We start from the raw sequence: 18,811 nt of genomic DNA, 5'->3' as shown, positions 1-18,811 counted from the left end.
TGGGAAGCTTCTCTTCTCCAATTTCTCTTCTCCCCTGGGGTGATAGAGAGGGGAGAAGTGAGGCCAAGACTGGTTTTTGTATGGTTTTCAAGATGCAAGAATCAGCATGATGTTTGTTTCAGATGAGAAAGAAGGATGCAATAGAAGCCAAAAATTAATGGTGCAGGAAAGAGAGGAGAGAATTGCTGGAGGAGGTTCCTTGAGTAGGTGATGGCACAAGATTGACCCCAAGGGGAAGGCTGGCCTTTGATGCGGCACAGACAGGTCATCTACGGAAAGAGATGGGGAGACGGTATGTGGATGCAGACTTGGCCAGCAGGCAGAGTAGGGGTCTGTGTTCCTATGTTTTTGAGGGATGGATGAAGCATGCTCTTTGGCTGACAGTAAGGATGGGAGGAACGCACTGGGAATCAGAAGGGAATGGAATGCCATCTAGCAGGGAGCAAGTATACTAGGGAAGGATAGTATAAGTCCAGGCAGCACTAGGGTGCAGATGAAGTCTGTGTGTCCAGTTCAGAAATCACCCCCTCCCAAAGGTCTTCTGACCCCAAAACTAGGTTACTCCCCTTCCTGTGAGTCTCACGGCCCCTATGGTGCTTCTCTTTTACAACTCTGATCACACCTGGAATGAAATGTCAATGGTATTCTCTAGTTCTTTAATCCCTGTATCCCCTCACTTAGACTGTAAACCCCAGGAAGACATCAACAGACAGTGTCTACTCAGTCGCTGTATCTTGCCATCTAGCTCCTCCTGCACAGTATTCTCTAAATACATAATATTTAAATAGTTGAATCAGTTCAGTTCAGTCGCTCAGTCGTGTCCAACTCCTTGCAGCCCCATGGACTGCAGCACGCCAGGCATCCCTGTCCATTACCAACTCCCGGAGTCTACTCAAACTCATGTCCACTGAGTCTGTGATGCCACCTAACGATCTCATCCTCTGTCCTCCCCTTCTCCTCCCACCTTCAATCTTTCCCAGCATCAGGGTCTTTTCCAATGAGTCAGATCTTCAAATCAGGTGGCCAAAGTATTGGAGTTTCAGCTTCAGCATCAGTCCTTCCAATGAATATTCAGGACTGATTTCCTTTAGGATGGACTGGTTGGATCTCCTTGCAGTCCAAGAGACTCTCAAGAGTCTTCGCCAACACCACAGTTCAAAAGTTGTTCGGCGCTCAGCTTTCTTTATAGTCCAAACTTCACATCCATACATGACTACTGGAAAAACCATAGCCTTGACTAGATGGACCTTTGTTGGCAAAGTAGTGTCTCTGCTTTTTAATATGCTATCTAGGTTGGTCATAACTTTTCTTCCAAGGAGTAAGCGTCTTTTAATTTCATGGCTGCAGTCACCATCTTCAACCATATTCAAATAGTTGAATAAATGCATGAAATAACGAATGAGAAAAGTCCCCAAAGTGGCGCGTGTGCTTTTAGTCGGCCTAAACTTCCGCAGCAACTCCTTCCACATCCCTGACAGAGTCTGGACCTCCACTCTCCGCAGCTCCACCCACCCGTCCCCAACTCCATCTCCATCCTCATCCCCATCCCCATCTCCATCGCACCCCCTGCCCATCCCCATCCCCTTCGATGGCCTCTCGCATAGTTCCGCTTTCCCGGCGCTGCTGCTTTAAGAGTCCGCAGAAGCCGAGCCGGGCGCTGATTGGTGGTTTATTCTAATGATAGCGGATGAGCTCATCTGCAACCAATGACCAGGCTGCACCGGCCAGACCCCTGCACCTAGGAGGAAGGCGGAAAGCAGCAGCCCGCGGTGGTACGTCCCCCGCGGGGGCGAAGGGTAGGTGGCCGCAGGGCTGAGTCGGGCCGCGCGGACCGAGCTCCTGGCTCGGGCAGGTACGGTGTTAGCCTGGCTCCTCCTCCATACCCTCTTCCCCAGGAGAGAATGCCCTCATCTCTCATTCCCCCAGTCCCCTTCCTTGGCGACCCTCACGGGGCGGTGCACCTTGCTTGCAGGGGACTCGCTGGCTGGATGCATGTCTTTCTGGGTCCAGACGCAGCTTTGCAGCTCTGCCTAGGAGGACCCGGCCCGGCGGGTGAACCCTGAAGCTAGGCCCTGACTTAGAGCAGCACACACTGCCGACCTGGGTGCCTCTGATCACAGGCCTCCGAGCCGCATGCCCTGGTGACTGGGCCGAATGGGAAGGGAGCGGCTTCCCTTCCTCCCCTCCTCCACCTCCTGGCCTCATCCTGGCCGGGGCTCAGCTGCCCGCTGGCTTGGCGATGTGGGTTTTCCTCTCTGCCTCACTCCCCATCCTGTTCTCTCTTCCCTCTCCACAGAAGTAGAAATGACCTGGGGTTTGGGCCCCGCCCTTTCCCAATGAGGCCTGAGAGAGCAAAGGTGCAGAGGCTTCAGTGAAGGATGGAGGCAGCTTTCTGGCCTCTGAGCTCTTTCCTCTCCTTCCGCCACTGCTCTAACCCTGGCGGCCGCTTGTATCACTTGCTGCTCAGGGTGGAGCTGCCCTCCGGTCCCTGGAGGCCACGTGGCCTCCTGGACTTCTCAGAGCAGAGCCGGGGGGACAGAGCCATCCCCTCCCTAGGGCTGGCTGGGCTCTGACCTCATTCATCTAACTCCATCCAGAGTGGTACTGAATCTGCCAGTCAGTCATTTCATTTGCCTGCAGTCTTTAAGGCCAAGCCTGGTGCCCAGCTCTCCACCTGGCTCCTTGGGGGTCCTCACTCCCTGACCACACTGATCTTGGGACCAAGGGAAGTGAAATAAAGCAGGGGCAATCCCTCCTGTTCGGGGAGGTACCATGGAGCCGAACCCTGAAGGATAAGTGAGATTCCCATGGGAGGAGGAGGGGGGGGCGGACAGGGCACAGTGTAAGGAATGGCCTTTGGGCCCCAAGCTTTTGCTTCAGCCTCAAAGTATGGTGACCTGCATATGTTTAATGTGCACAGAGGCCCTTTGAAGGCAGCTCTGTATCACAAATATTTTCAGCTCTCTCTGATGCTCAGCACATAGTAGGTGCTCCAGAAATACGTGTTGAACTGAATTTGAATGGAAAGAATTGTAAAAACAACTCAGAGCCCAAAGCATGTTTTTATTGTTATGACCACTACTTAGGAAAGATCTGGCTTAGTAAGGGGTATTACCCCCATTAGCTCTGATCCCTCCAGCCCTTGGAGGTGAGTATCAGTCTCCACAATACTCAGTGGAAGAAACCAGGGTACAGATGGGACATTGTCTCCAACTGGGTTCTTCCTAATGCCTCTGCTCATTCCAGGTTCCTGACCCAAGGCAGCCATGAGCCTGGTGGCCTGTGAGTGCCCTCCTGGCCCTGGCCTGGAGCCTGAGCCCTGCTCTCGAGCACGGTCCCAGGCTCGCGTGTACCTGGAGCAGATTTGCAACCGGGTGGCTCCGGGGGCACCTGACATGACTAAGCACGACTACCTGGTGGATGCAGCCACTCAGATCCGGCTGGCCCTGGAGCGCGACGTCAGTGAGGACTACGAGGCCGCCTTCAACCACTACCAGAATGGCGTGGATGTTCTCCTCCGAGGCATGCACGGTGAGGCTGGGGCTGGGCAGGGGCCGAGGAAGGGCCCATCCCATCATCTGTCCATCTGTGCTGGGTGAGCAAGGCTCTGTGCTGGCCCTGCAGGACCTATGAGAAGGACAGTAGTATTGATAATAATAGCCTTCACTTATAAAGCAGTTCCTTTACACTAGGCACTGGTCTAAGGGCTTTACCTGTATCAATTCATTTCTGATTCACAGTAATACAAACCACTGTGTATGTTCTGGCATGTACTTCCAAATATACAAGAATGATTTTTATTCCTATTTTCCAGATGAGGAAATTGAGGCACAGGGAAGTTAAATAGCTTGCTTAAGACTCCACAGCTATCAAATGACAAAGCTGAGACTTGAACAGTTTGCGCTCTAGAGGCTATGAACTTGGCCCACTAAGCTCTCCTGCCCCTGGAGCTGGGCTAGGGTCCTGCCCTCTGGGTACTTGCATTCTGATGGCAGAAGATTGATGAGTTGATGATGGACAATTATAGTCCCAGGTAGCAAGGACAATGGGGAGGAAGTAAAGGGAGGGAAAAAGGAGACTGAGGCCAGACAAGCCTGGCACAGGGCATTTTCTAAAAGTCAAAACCCTAATCTGAGCCCTGAAGAATGGTAGGTATGCTGTCCAGCTGAAGAGCCTTTAGTGGGAAAGAGAGGGGACAGGCAGAGAACACAGGCAAAGGCCTGAAGGTAAGAGGGGAGGCCTGTTCAGGGCAAAAGGAGGCATTTCCAAGTTGTGGGAGAGGCTGGCCCTGAGGCCAGTTGGAGACACCCGAGGGCCTTGATGGCCAGCCTGGGGGTAAGAGTCAGGCCCCAATTCACGCTTCTAGTTGCTGCAGTGATGATGCCTCTCAACAGCTGGCTTCATGCCTGTACCATGAACACCTTTACCCTCCAGGCCCAATGCCTGTTCTGGCCTCTTTCATACTGGGCATCAAAGATAGCAGAAGGTGTGCTCTCTGGGGGCTTCTCTTTCTTCCTGAAAAACAGACAGGGAAACTCCGTTCCATCCCTTCCCAGGCTGTGACAGTGGCCAGGAGGTTGTGCATGCCAATTGTAAGGTGCTATAGTCCGAGGGCCGCCCCCCCGCCCGGCTCCCAGGCTCTCCCACCACCATCCTTCGTCCTCCTCCCCTGCTGGTCTCCCACCCAGAAGAGGACTCAAGAACAGATGAGGGGTCAGAATCCACTGACCAGCCTCAGAAATAGCTGCCCTCCTGTGGGGGGCAGAGTGTGGGCAGTGGGAGCCAAACCCCCGCCTCCTCCCAGGGCTGGCAGGGTCCTCTTGACCCCTTCTCCCCACAGTCGACCCCAACAAGGAGAGGTGTGAGGCTGTCAAACTGAAGATAACCAAGTACCTGCGGCGGGCGGAGGAGATCTTTAATTGCCACCTGCAGAGGACGCTGGGCAGCGGAGCCAGCCCTGATGAGGTGAGGAGCCCCCAGAAGACTGAGGGATCCAGGGGAAGAGAACTAAGGCCCCCACCCCCCAGGCCAGGGAACTGTCGCCTTGCCATCCCCGGCTGGGCAGACAGTGGAGAGCACAGGCAGGCTGGCGCGTGTCCCGGGGCTGCCGCCCTGCCCTCCTCCTCCTGGCTTCCTCCCTCTCTCTCCCACACTCTCCGTAGCTCATTCACATTCTAACACTTGGTGAATCATCTCCAGTCCAGTCTCGCACCCTCACAGAGGAGACACACACACAGAGGCAGCTCCTCACCCTCCCACACAGCCCATACAGACACTTACCTGTGTACATACTCAGACTCCCAGAGTGCTTTTCTGCTGGGCTGCAGTGAGTGTTTGGAGCAGACATGAATACCCACCCACATGCGTATACACAGACATGAATACCCATGTGCATATACACATACCTGAATACGTGCATATACACATACCTGAATACGTGCATATACAAATGTGCACAAATCCTCTCCCCACATCCTGACCCAGCAGGCCCCTCAGAGAGGGTTGAGAATGCACGCCCACTTTTCAACCCCTAGGTGTGCACATACACACTCCTAGTCTGATGCACCTTGTAAGATGCTTCCCACAGTGCAGGTACCTGGGCCTGCCTTGGTCTTTGAAGCCTGTTGCCCAGGTTATTTCCCCACCCCTGGGAGCATCTGCCTCCTGTGGGTGCCACTTTTGAGAGGGGGTTTCAGAGGACTCCTTGAGCCTGGGAGGAAGCCCGGGTAGGCGCTGAGCTGAGAGGGTGGCCTGGCCACCCTGGACCAAGGCTGGGTCTGTCTCTGTGAGGTGGGGGTCTGCTCGTACCCTGGTCCTTGCCCTCTGTGGCCACTGGTCTCCTGGCAAGCTGAGCCCTGCTCGGTGCAGCTGGGTGAGGAGGCCGTGACCCTGAGGCTGCCGTGGGGCTCTCTCCCGCCACCGCAGGGTTTCAGCAGCCTGAGGCTCCGGCCCATCCGCACGCTGAGCTCTGCCCTGGAGCAGCTGAGGGGCTGCAAGGTGGTCGGGGTCATCGAGAAGGTGAGCGAGCGACGCCCAAGGTGTGGGAGGACACAGTGTGTGTGACCGGGAGTGGCCAGTGCTGGAAAGGGGTCAGGGGGTCCAAGCAGAGAAGGGCAGCCGGGTCCAGGGGTGCCCCACCCCTCCTCCAGCCCAGCACACACCAGCCCCGGCAAGGAAAAAGTGAGGAAGCCACAGAGGCAGACAGCGCCTCTCCACAGACCCTCCAGCTCAGACACAGAACCGCTCCCTCGGCAGTTCAGCACAGCAGCCGCAGGGGCACCCAGCCAGCCTGAGCTGCCTTGTGCGCCCCCACTTCCCGCTTCCTCCAGGGGCTGCAGCCAAGAATCTCCCCTGCCAAGCCCAGCCCAGAGGTTCCTGGGGCAGGAATGTGCTCATCGCTAGAAACCTGCCTTGTCCAGGTCCTTGGCAGCTCTGCCCTCTGTCTCCTGGCTTCTCCCGCGGTGCCCCAATCTGGGATCGGCTCCCTTAATTCAGGGCAGACAGGAGTCGACAGTGCAAACTGGACCTGGACACTCAGCAGAAGGACAGACAGGTTGGGTCAAATGAGATTTGAGCCAATATTCGATTGCTCTCTGCCTGGACCCAGAGATAGCTGGAGTATTTGCTTAAGTGTTTTTATGTTTTTTTCAAACTGAACCGTTCATCAGAATCACCTGGGGGAGTTTCCTAACCACACAGATGCCTGGGCCCCATCCCAAACCCACCAAATGAGAATTTCTAGGGTTGAACCCAGGCATCTGTCATTTAAGACACTCACGGGGGATTCGGGCGGGTGTGGGAGCCAGCAGAGAAAAGAGGACTGGTGTGTGCTCCTTCACACACTGCCGAGGATGAAGTGCTGTCTGGACGGGCACCACGTGGCCCCAGGCAAGCTCTTTGCCCTCTCTGGGCACCGGTTTCCTCATCTGGAAGTGGGGAAGGGATCTTCCCACCCACCCAGGGGGATGTGGGAACTAAAGTGAGATAATTTTTGGGAAAGGCCTGGCACACGCTAAAGCGTCTGATACAAGTTCGATGGCTGAAGGCTGATGACAAGAGTGGGTCAGCAGGAAGCAGGCTTCCCATCCCTGGCTTCGCTCCAGCGGCTGCTCCCTATTCCCTGGAGCAGGCGCCTGGTCTGTCAGCCAAGGCCCAGCCAGCTTCCATCTGCCCAGCCCTTCCCGCCCACCGCGTTCATCCACGTGGCTCGGCCGCCCCCGGGGGGCAGGCCAAGGAGGCGACAGCCACCACTGTTCGCCCGTGTGGGATCCCACTGAACCGATGGTGTTATGGAGAGAGGGGTTCTGGGTCAAATAAGCTTTAGAAACAGTGCGTTAAAGTTACATTACTTCATTGCTTTAATTCTAGGAAGTTTCAGGCTTTGAGGGTGCAAATGTACACAGTGAATCTCCAAGAGGGAGGTCTATGACAGAATTCCCCGAATTTGAATTTGTTTAACCCCAGACACACATGTGCAAAGCATTTTTGGAATCCTGTATTCCGAGGCCTGTGCATATGGGAAAAACAGATTCAGGCCAAGCCCAACCGTTCTGTCTTACAAGTGCCCTCTTTTTTCCTTTATTACCTTTCTTGGGCACTCAACTTAGCCACTCCGCATCCCTCCTAAAATCCTGTGGCCTTTTCCTGTGTCATTCACAAGCCAGGAAAATCAGTCTCCCAAATTAGGAGAGATGTTAGGGCCACTGGGCCCAGGTCCCTGCAGCCACGCCCGGATGGATGTCACTGCCTTTCATTCCATAGCTGTGCCCAGACAGCCCAGGGCGGGTGATTGGCAGAGCAGTGCCAGTCTGCAGCAGCCCCAGCCTCAGGGCAGCAAAGGGCCCCACTTAGGAAGCCTTGAGAGCCCCCAGAGAGGTCCCACTGTGAGGGTTCATGGGGCTGAAGAGGGTTTCCTTGGGGCCAGAAGAGATACCTGCAAGGGTAGGGGGCGGCAGAGAACAGTGAGGTGGGTGGGTCAGGGACTAGGTGGGCAGCTGGCCAGGATGCCTAGGGTCTACTCTCAGGGAGCCTTGGGGGGCTTAGGAGACAACACTGGCTATTTGCTGAGCTTCGTCCAGGAGCTAGGCCCTGAGTCAGGGATGGGAAGAAAGAGAAGGACAGCCAAGTCCCTTCTGTGTTTTTGGCTCAAACATGAGGGTGTTTAAAATTATTACTATTTATCAGCATTTGAAAATTGGCAGGTTTCATAGAGAAAGCCCAAGTTTCCTACTTTTCCTGAGAAATGAGAGGATCTGGAAATGCAGGCTCACATTCCTGCTTGTCAACCCCAGGCAGATGAAGGGCTGCCTGCTTTAATGAGGCGCTCGGCCAGCCCTTTCCTGTCCTGCCCACTGGCACACATGAACAGCCCCTGGGGACCTTTATGCTTGAGAACCTATTTGAAACTTCTGGATTTGTTTGCTCCAGGAGGGAGTCCTCCTGGCCTTGACACTCTGGACATTTTAAAATAAAGGGTTAATGTGTTTTACCAAAGTTTTAATTGTCCACACATCCCAAGAGCTCAGTGGGTTTTATTTTTTAAAAAAGAGACTTCCTTTTTTAAAAAGATGGGAGCTGGCACTCAGAACTGCCTTACACCTTCCTGATAGCCTTCTCTCCTGGCATCTGTTAAGCCCACTGTAGCCGGCACAGCTGCTGCATTAAACCGGCTCAGTCTCCCTGCGGGGGAAGAAGGATTATACTGTACAGTCAGATATAGTAGTCACCAGCCACATGGAATGGAATGGAATCGTCGCTTCAGTCGTGTCCGACTGTTTGCGACTCCATGGACTGTAGCCAGCCAGGCTCCTCTGTCCATGGGATTCTCCAGGCAAGAGTACTGGAGTGGGTTGCCATGCCCTCCTCCAGGGGATTTTCCCAACCCAGGGATCGAACCCAAGTCTCTTACATCTCCTGCATTGGCAGGCAGGTTCTTTGCCACTAGTGCCACCTGGGAAGCCCATAATACTATTTTTAAAAAAAATTTTTTATAACACCGCGTGACATGCAGAACTTCCCCGAGTGGGGATTGAATTCACACCTTCCACAGTGCAAGCGCAGAGCTGTAACCACTGGACCACCAGGGAAGTCCAGTTTTAATAAAAATTAAATATTCTCTCAGTGGCACCCACTGTATTTCAAAGGCTTGATAGCTACATGTGGTTCATGGCTTCTATATTGAACAAATAGACAATATTTCTGTTACAGCAGAAGGTCCTCCTGGGCAGTGCTGCATTTTAACCATTGTTCCATAGAGAATGTAACTGAGGCTCATAGAGGTCAAGTGACAAACCAGTGCTCTGTCTCCCGTATTACAGAACAGAAGAGGAAGGGGGTTTTTGTTTTGTTTGCTTGGTTTAATGGTGGCAGGGGGGATGCCCCCTTTGCTACTCTTTTGAAATAGGATGTAAAAGAAAAGAGTTTGAAACAGTAAATGGGAATTTCCTAGTTGTCCAGTGGGTAGGACTCTGCAGTTCCACTGCAGGGAGGCACAGCTGATGCCTGGTTGGAGAACTAAGATCCCGCAAGCCATTCAGTGTGGCCAGAAACAACAGCAACAGCACATATCGCCCACCATCCCACCTCATTCCAAGATAACCAGCATTGACGGTGTGGCCTAATTATTTCTTGATTCTTGTGTGTGTGTGTGTGTGTGTGTGTGTGTGTGTGTGTGTTCTTTTCTTTTTTAACTCACTGTTTCAGTGTACTGATCAAGTTTTGTTTCTGGCCTCTCTGACATTCCCTGCTGGTTGTTTTTTTTTTTTTCTGAATATGTAAATGAGAAGCCTTGCCCAGGACAAGGTGGTGGGGAATCCCACTTGGCAAGAGGCAGTAGGGAATTATCCGGGGTGTCAGCACTTGTGGGAAACCGTGTTATCCTAAATGACCCCAAAGTTCACTCTTTCAAACTCATTGGGCGGAGCAACAGGGACCAGGCTGGACTCCATCTCCGGCTGTTGGAGGAGAGACCTCTAGTGGTCATAAGGGGTACCTCACTCCTGATGCCCCAGCCGTCGGAATCCACCACCTTCATCTCACTGATGGCGGGGAAACTGAGGCCCAGAGGGGAAGGCATGTGCCAGGTCACCTAGCTATGCCCGTTTTCAGTTATGTCTTCAAGGCTCCCGGGTCAGCCCATCTGAATTCGCATCCCGGCTCCGTGGGACCGCAGGCAACGTTACCTCTCTGAACCTCGATTTCTTCATCAATAAAATGAGTCACGTAATACTTGGGGCTGCCCAGGTGGCACAGTGGTAAAGAATTCGCTTGACAATGCAGGAGACGCAAAAGATGTGGGTTTGGTCCCTGGGTCGGGAAGATCTCCCGGAGGAGGAAATGGCAACCCACTCCAGTCTTCTTGCCTGGAGAATCGCGTGGACAGAGGATCCTGGCGGGTCTCGGAGAGTCAGACACGATTAAGCACAGCACAGCAGCACAGGGCCTCACCGGGTAGGGCTGTAAGAATGAAACTAAGTAAACTAGATAAGGCCCTTAGCACAGAGTAATACTATACAGTATAATACTATACTGCTGCTGCTGCTAAGTCACTTCAGTCGTGTCCGACTCTGTGCAACCCCATAGATGGCAGCCCACCAGGCTCCCCCGTCCCTGGGATTCTCCAGGCAAGAACACTGGAGTGGGTTGCCATTTCCTTCTCCAATGCATGAAAGTGAAAAGTGAAAGTGAAGTCGCTCAGTCGTGCCCGACCCTCAGCGACCCCACAGACTGCAAGCTACCAGGCTCCTCCATCCATGGGATTTCCCAGGCAAGAGTACTGGAGTGGGGTGCCATTGCCTTCTCCAGATAAGGCCCTTAGCGCAGAGTAATACTATACAGTATACAATATAATACTATACTATACTATAGTAATACTATACAGAGTGGTACTATACAGTAATACTATGCACAAGTTTCCCTGTGCCGATATTAATAGCCATCAGCAAAGACTATAGAGAGCACGTTATACAGCAGGCTTGAGCTGCTGCCATACTTGAGTTGTCTGACTTAACAACACCCTCTTAATGGCCTTCTGAAGCAGGTACTGCTATGACCCAGGGTGCAGGTCTTGCCCTCATGTGCCCCCCTGTCTGGGCTGAATCTTCTACCTTTCTGCCCTGACAGGTCCTCTCCCACGGCTGGGGTTCACCCCTGCCCATAATGGAGATGAGTCTAGGGCCCAGCTCCAAGCAAGGCTCTGACCCAGCAGTTGGCAGACCACTGCCTCCAAACAAAACCGACAGGAGAAGGAAGAGGTTGCTCGCCAAAGACAGAGTCCAGAGGAAAAGACCATTTAAAAAAAGCAAAAGACCATCGCATCACTGGGAGTGGGGGGCAGGGGGTGCGACCTGAAGGAGCAAGCCAAGCCCGTGTGGTTTGGGGCACCACTGGGGCCACATTCTCAGAGCCTTGGCTTCTTCACCTGTGAAATAAGAGTTAAGAGAAGGTGACTGGCCCTGAGGTCCCTTCCAGCCATGACACCCTCAGATCCTGTGGAATGAACCATTCGCCTCATGTGTGGAAAGCCCTGACTACTTCCCTGTGTGGCGCAGGGCTCTGGGAATACAGAGCTATACAGCATGGTCCCTGCGCTCTTGGAGCTCACAGCCCAGTGGAGCGACAGGAAATCACACACAGTGTGCTGGGGGTGAGCCGGGAGAGCTCTGCAGACAGATTAGGAGTCCTGGCCTAATCTGAGGTTGGGAAGGCTCCCTGGAGAAGGTGGTACCTGATAAGACCTGCAGGTCTAACGAGGGTGGATGAATCGGACAGGTTCAATGTCATGTTGGTGGAGGAGGGGATATACTCTGTACCACCAAAGCCTGACATCCCTGCCTAGCCTGGGTGGAGGAGCGTGGGGCCTGGGGTTGGGGGTGTGGAGCCCCGGGAACTAGCCTGTGCCTTGACTAGTGCCTCCTGGACCTCTGCAGGTACAGCTGGTCCAGGACCTAGCGACTGGAGGGACCTTCGTGGTGAAGGCAGGTGCCACCCCACCCCCTGCCATTCCTCCTTCCCCTTGAGACCTTCTCGGAGCTCTTGGAAACCCCTGCCTTCTGGGGAACCTCTACCCAGAACCCGTATGGGAAGCCCACGTTCCCTCCAGATCCCACAGCTGCTAGTTCTGCACCCCGGGCATGTGCCCGACTTCCCAGAAAAACACACACATATACTGCCCTACCCTTGGCCCAGACAGGGAGGGGAGGGCCTGCCTTCCATGGTGGAAAGAGGGTTGCGGGTCAGGACAGGAACTAGGGGGAGGCAGCTGCTCCTCAGAGGGGGCTCCCACACTTCATCTGGTTGTCCCTGAAGAGCAGAGTGGCCTCTGGCCGGTCCCCAGCTGATCTGCCCGGCCTGCCCCCTCCTCAGGGCCTGTCCAGGTGCCACGTGGCGAGCCGGGAGCGGCTGACCATCATCCCACACGGCGTCCCCTACATGACCCAGCTGCTGCGGTACTTTGTGACTGATGACTCCATCTTCCTGCACCTGGAGCACGTGAAAGGTGAGCGGACCCCGGGGGCCCCATCGGCTCCTCAGGCCTTCAGGAGATTGTCCTGTCTCATCCCCTTAAAATTCGGAGCTCATTACCCAGCCACAGGCCCAGCCTTCCTGGAGGGTGAAGGCAGGACTAGCCTGCTGCAGGCTTCTCAGTGATGCCAGGGGGCAGGAGACGTCCAAGGAGGACGTTCACATCTTGGATGAATGAGGGCACGTATGCAGGTGTCCCCTTTGTCACCATCTCCCCCAGTCTTGGTTCTTTTCACTCTTCTAGTCCATGCCCACCCCCCCGAGTGGCCATATGGGATGATGGTGCCAAAGCTGTAATTACAGGAACTGGGCCACAGCGGATATTTATTGATCAGCTAGGATTTCTGTTTGTTTGTTTTCAATGAGGTGCATCTCTCTGGATCGTGACATATAGTCATCACAGATCCATGCCTAGCCTTCTTTAATTTTACTTAATTAAATTCATGACACTATTCTCCCTTTGTGCTGTGCTCAGTCGCTCAGTTGTGTCTGACTCTTTGTGACCCCGTGAACTGCAGCCCTCCAGGCTCCTCTGTCCATGAGATTCTCCAGGCAAGAATACTGGAGTGGGTTGCCATGCCCTTCTCCAGGATTCTCCCTTTGAAAAATATATAATACATCAGACACTGGAGAACCCGCCACCTAGACCAAAGACATTAGAGAATAATTTACATCTTCTTAGGGGTTAAGCACCTATTTTGTGAGGCTGGGGCCCCGTCACGGGTGGGTGGAGAGGAGGAGAGAGGGCATCCTGGGCTTCGGGAGGGGAGGGAGCCAAGTGAGGATCTGAAGGCAGAGGGTCTGTGCCCAAGACAGAGGGGGAGCAGGCGTGGGACAAAGACGCGTCCACACTCATTTCCTCTCCCGTCCCCACGCTTGCGGCTCCCTCTGCTTGGCCCAGGAGGTACGCTCTGGTCCCACCTGCTCTCCCAGCCGTGCCCCCAGCAGTCTGGGACCGGATCTGGCTCCAGTCTGGAGAGGATGAAGGCTCCACTAAACTCCCGTCTCAGCCTCGGGACCAGCTCAGTGCCCCCGGGGCACACCCGCCCGCGGGACGGAATCCCTCTGGAGCCTCCGTGGACTTCTCAGAGCCTCACCCCAGCCAGGAGGGTGGTGGCCGTTAAACCCCAGAGAGAGACTGGGGGTGAAGCCTCAGCCAGAACGAGCACTGCCCGCGTCTGGGACCTTCCAAAGGCCCCAGGTGGCCGCCTGCACTCCCACACCGGGCGAGGACTTGGCCGGAGCTCGGAGCCCGCGCCCCCATGGGGGCTCCCTTGGGTTCGGGCCGGGGCCGGCCGGGTGCTGGGGGGCTGCAGCCGAGGCAGAGGCCCGAGCCACCTCTCGGCCTCTGGAGGGGCCAGCCTGGTGTCCGGCAGGGGTGCCTGGAGTCTGAAGGAGGAGCAGGTGAGGCAGTGGGCGGCCGAGACGCTGCTGGCCCTGGAGGCGCTGCACCAGCAAGGGGTGCTGTGCCGGGACCTCAATCCCCGGAATCTGCTCCTGGACCAGGCCGGTAGGAGCCCCAGGCGGGGTGTGGGGGCTGGGGGCAGAGGAGTGGGCCCTAACCCCACCCCACCCCTCAGGAGGGAGGCCCCCACAGCCTTGAGATTTCCCCAGAGCCAAGAGGAGGCAGACGGTATCTGACTGTTCCCCCTGGACCACCCCCACCCCCTGCCTTTTCGGGAAGGCCTCGGCCAAGCCCGGCTGGCCGGCTGTGGTTAAGCTTGGAAAGCACACCCTTTCCCCACCCTGAGCTCTGGGGCAGCCGCTCCTGTGATGACCAGGTTGTTCCAGGGGCCTTGGGGGGCCGAGCCCCTAGGGAACCTCTGCCCAGCACGGCCCACTGGCTCCTGGGGTCCCCTGCCCCACGCCAAAGGCTCCAAGATGACTAACTGCGGTTTTCGTCCCCCTCTGGCTCCTCCCTGCACACACACGGCATGACAAGGCCACATCCGGCTCACGTATTTTGGCCAGTGGTCAGAGGTGGAGCCCCAGTGCTGCAGGGAGGCTTCGCACAACCTCTACAGTGCCCCAGGCAAGAAGGGAAGGGTGAGGCAGCCCCTGAGTGTCTGTGTGTGGGTGGGCCGGGGGACTGAGGATGAGAGAGGCAACAGGCCCATCCTGGAGGTGGGGATGGTGGGGAGGGGTTGAAGGGAGACCTGCCCTCTCAGCAAGGCTGAGGACTGTTCTGGCTCCCACAGAGGTCGGTGGGATTTCGGAGCTGACCGAAGCCTGCGACTGGTGGAGCTTTGGGTCTCTCCTGTATGAACTGCTGACTGGGACGGTGAGCTCTGTGTGGGCAGGGTGTGGAGCCTGGCTGGTGTCACTGAGCATAGAATGGGCTGGGGTTAGTCCAACCGGTCAGTCTTGGGGGCTGAGCCTACCTGATCGCTCAATACCTGGCCATTGGGCCCAATGTCTTGTCAGCACAGGCCCCCTCTCCCCCAGCCCAGAGGCCGTGAGAGAAGGAGGAAGCAATTCCCACCAAGGCCTTGGCCACACCTTGCACCCCGACCCTCGTCAGGCAAGTGGCGATAGCTTGGGAGACTGTCAACTTAGATGAGGGAGAGTTGAGCTGCGGTGCTCAGGGAAGGTTCCTGGAAGAGGGTGCCTGGGCCTAGCTCTGGAGGGCAGCTGAGTGTGACGCAGCCTTGTTCCTCAGATCATCCCTCACAGGCCTCCTCTCCCCACTGCTCACACCACGCTCCACTCCCCCTCACACCCCGTCCCACACCCTTCAGAGCTGTGACCCCTAGACTTTGGCTGGAAGACCAGAGAGAGGGTATCCATCATCCCAGGCCGGCAGCTGCCCTGTCCAGCCTGGGTCGAACCAGAGCTTGAAGTTCCCCTCGCAAACACCTTGCTCAGGGTGGTGGGCTCAGCTCTCTGTCCTCCCTCATGAGCTCAGTGCTGCACCTGGGGCTGGTTAAGTCAGGCAGCAGGGAGAGGCCAAGCTCCATTTGAGCAGGAAATGTCCTGAGTGGATGTGGTGTAACTGGAAGTTCAGAGCTGACCGGTCACTCCTGGCTCCCTCCTGCTTTGGTCCCGAGGCCAGGGCCTCTGAGAGCTCTGGCTGCAAACAGCCGCCCAGAGTGGTTCTCTCCTATTAGCCAGGGCCCTCCCACCTGTCCAGCTCAGGGCTCCTGGCCCTCCTCCTGGTGGCTTCTTGCCTGTCTTCCTGACCTCCAGACACACCCCTCTGCTCCCCCGCAGCTGCACCCTTCTGGAACGCAGATAGGTCCTGCCTTCTTCTCCCACCACAGCCCTGCCTTGACCCTGGCAGGAGCATGCCATGGCAAAGGAGCCGCCCGTGGAGATTTGCTTTCTGTAAGGAGACAGGTTTCAGTGCTATTCCTGATAGAGTGCCTGCCCCGATGGCAACCCAAGACCGGTGCTTCTAGCAAGCTTGGAGCCATAGGGGCCTGGGTTCAAACCCTGAACTCAGCACAAATCCGTCAACCTGCTTCTTGCCCTTAAAATGGGGGTGCCAATTGCTTACTTTGAAGGTTGTTGCAGAAACTAGGGATCACAGGTGTCAGGCACCTTCCTCAGCCCGGCAGGCAGCAGATCCAAAGCAGAAGGCGATGGAGTCATGGCCATGCCCGTGAGGTATAACACAGGGCGAAGAGATGCAATCTCGGCCGCCAGTGGAGTGTACAGACTCCTGGGGGCCGCCTCCCTGTGTCTTCCCAGGCGCTGTCCCAGAGCCACCCCTCAGGAATCCAGCCCCACACCCAGCTGCAGCTGCCCGAGTGGCTCAGTGGCCCGGCGGCCTCCCTGCTGACTGAGGTGAGGTGCAGGCGGCCTCCCGGTGGCGCCTTCTTGGCCTGAGGGTGGACAGAAGGGAGGGCAGAGCCCTGTGTGTGAACAAGTCACCCCATGTACTAGGTGTCTGGCATGGGTGCAGGAGGGTCATAGGGCCAACAAATTTCTATACCTCGGTGGCCAAACACCAATGTCGACCCCCTGTCCGCCCCCACCAGGGTAACAGGGTTCCCGGGGCCTGGCCAGCCTGCCCAGGGCTGACTGGGCTTTTCTCCGCAGCTGCTGCAGTTCGACCCGGCCCGGCGCCTGGGCGCTGGAGGAGGCGGCGTCCATGAACTCAAGGCCCACCCCTTTTTCAGTTCCATCCAGTGGAGCAAACTGGGGGGGTAGGAGGGCGTGGCGTCAGCGACAGGAGCGGCTGGACTGGCCTGGATCTCCTCTCCTCTCTTTGCCTGCCACTTCCCAGCAGTGGCCCTAGGGCAAAGAATGCAAGGCAGCTTGCCTTTCCTGGTCAGGACTCCACCCTTGGGCCTCAGAAGTCTCATCACCACTGACCAGGAAGGGCCTTGTGGACTCCCCCAGCCACCTCTTGGAGAAATGCTTTCTAGTCGGTGCTGAGGGGCAGACATCTCAGCCTGTTAGACAGCTTGAACGTCTCCACCTGTCCACCCTCCACCCATCAGTCAACAGTCACCTGCTGTGTCTACACCCTGTACCTTGAACTGGGACCTGCCCTGTTAAAAGGTGCCTTCCTTGGCATTAGCTCTGAGCTACTGACCACCTGCTGAGCCGAGAAATCTTGACTCATGATCTGCCATGTGCCCCACTCAGGGTGTCTCTGGAGACTCATCTCAGGTTACTAGTACCCTGGCTTCCTGGCTCCAAACCAGGGCTGTCCTAGCTCGTCATCTTAGCCACGCAACTAGTGTGCCCCTTCTACCAAAGGCTACTTCCCCAGGGGGTGGGGGAGGCAGGGAAGCAGGGAAGAAGTCTGTAGCGGATATGGGGTGGAGCGGGGAGGGGCGGGGGGGGACAACCCACCCCCTCCTGACCATGCTGCTTATCTTGTAATTACAGACCTTTGAGAGCAAAAGGAAAGGAGGGGAGGAAAATAAGGATAAGGAGGGAGGGGGAGAAAGAGGGGAAGGCACAGCTCTGCCACTTACAGAAGCTTTATAAACAGAATAAAGGGCTCCCTTCCCCAGCTAGCCCACCCACGTGGAGAGAAAGCAAACCCTGGCCTGTGGGTCTGAGCTGGGGGACCACAAAACCGACTCCAGCCTGAAGCCACTTGAAGGAAAGTTGTCTCCACTCGGGTTCCCTTCTTGGACATTTGTCCTGTTTACCATTTTGCATTTCAGTGTTGAGGGTCCACTCAATCCACTGCCCACTGTGACTTCATTTCCTTTTGAAATGAAACCACGCATCACCCAGAATGATTGCCCAAGCTTCTAGCCGGAAGCAAGAAGTTTCTGGTCTCTGAAGAGCTAGGATAAGTAGTTACCCCCAAAGATAATTCCCTCCCCAGATTTGGGGGCCCTCTTCTTCCTCTTAGGACTCACCCTGTCACTGGGGTGTGGCATCCAAGACAGAAACTTCCATCGACCTCTGCCCTCAACTCCTTCTCGCCTGAGTCTCCATCACCACCAGGGGGACACCACCCTCCAGTCCTGGCTGTGAAGGGCTGGGGACCGGTGTTGTGGGGAGGTCCTTGGGATGAGTCTGAGGCAAAGGACACAGGGAGGTGCTGGCTCTCCCTGGGGCTTGCCCACCCCTTCCACCCCCACTCCAATAAAGCTTCCTCTTACCTCTGGTGTCCTTGCCTTATTAACACAATGAGAGGGGCCCTGCAAGAACGGGATAAAGGAGGGTTCTCCCAGAGGAGCTCCATGACAACCAAGAGTGTGTTTGGAACCTGCTAGGAAGGAGGAAGCAGGGCTCGTAGTGAGCAGCATGCCAGCCTATACCCCTCAGAGCAGCTGTGAACCCACAGAGAAGTCCCAGCACGTAGAGGACACCGGAAAAGTCTTCAGAAGGCCGTGGTGCTTGCGGGTGGGGGTCCAATCCTCACAGAGACCCCTTGAACACATGGTGGCTCCTGAGAAGGTTGGAGCTCAGGGAGGTAAACGAGAGGGCCTGGCCAGAGCCTGGTGGAGCCCGTTCCAAGTCTGTTCCTTCTGCTACACTCCGTCAAGACCACCCCTAAGCACCGAACGAAGTGCCTCTGGAACTTCTGGGCCTCCTTCGTGCAATAAGCACTGCACATCTGGCACTCTGCTAGGCCTTGGGTTTAGAACTGTGGTCCCAGCGGGGCTTACAGTCTGTCTCCATTTGATAAAAATGGGGCTAAATACATCTCCTTTGTAGGTTTACTAAAGATATGAAAGCTTGTAGCTCCATGCCCCAGATCTGATCATTCTAAAATTCTTTCATTGAACCCAAGTTTCTTCTCCCTACTCGCTCTAGTTCTGCCCTCTAGGAGCCACTCTGTTCCTGTGACCGACCTTCATACAAAGATGGTACCACT

The 18,811-nt window shown here is 55.8% G+C and overlaps 1 protein-coding gene across 24 annotated transcripts; it reads left to right on the top strand.

Annotated features, from left to right (window-relative positions):
- Positions 1 to 1,726: 1,726 nt before the first annotated feature.
- On the top strand, positions 1,727 to 18,096 carry RPS6KL1 (ribosomal protein S6 kinase like 1). Of its 24 annotated transcripts, none has more exons than XM_060418355.1 (12): positions 1,727 to 1,852; positions 3,247 to 3,531; positions 4,841 to 4,965; positions 5,926 to 6,018; positions 11,928 to 11,975; positions 12,364 to 12,496; positions 13,424 to 14,032; positions 14,465 to 14,554; positions 14,721 to 14,803; positions 14,947 to 15,043; positions 16,213 to 16,308; positions 16,564 to 16,676. In XM_060418355.1, the coding sequence occupies exons 2-11, from the start codon at positions 3,267 to 3,269 to the stop codon at positions 16,305 to 16,307; spliced, it is 1,638 nt and encodes a 545-aa protein (XP_060274338.1). In that variant the 5' UTR covers positions 1,727 to 1,852; positions 3,247 to 3,266; the 3' UTR covers position 16,308; positions 16,564 to 16,676. The 24 variants fall into 24 exon arrangements, 17 of the variants coding, with proteins under 17 accessions (XP_060274338.1, XP_060274339.1, XP_060274333.1 ...); XM_060418356.1 differs by having other exon boundaries at positions 16,531 to 16,643; XR_009601297.1 differs by lacking the exons at positions 14,947 to 15,043; positions 16,564 to 16,676 and adding an exon at positions 16,531 to 16,548 and having other exon boundaries at positions 16,026 to 16,308.
- Positions 18,097 to 18,811: the final 715 nt, after the last annotated feature.

The sequence above is a fragment of the Ovis aries genome, chromosome 7, assembly GCF_016772045.2.
Source record: "Ovis aries strain OAR_USU_Benz2616 breed Rambouillet chromosome 7, ARS-UI_Ramb_v3.0, whole genome shotgun sequence".
Lineage (NCBI taxonomy): Eukaryota > Metazoa > Chordata > Mammalia > Artiodactyla > Bovidae > Ovis > Ovis aries.
The sequence above is the reverse complement of the archived record's forward strand: the minus strand, read 5'-3'. Positions and strand labels throughout refer to the sequence as shown.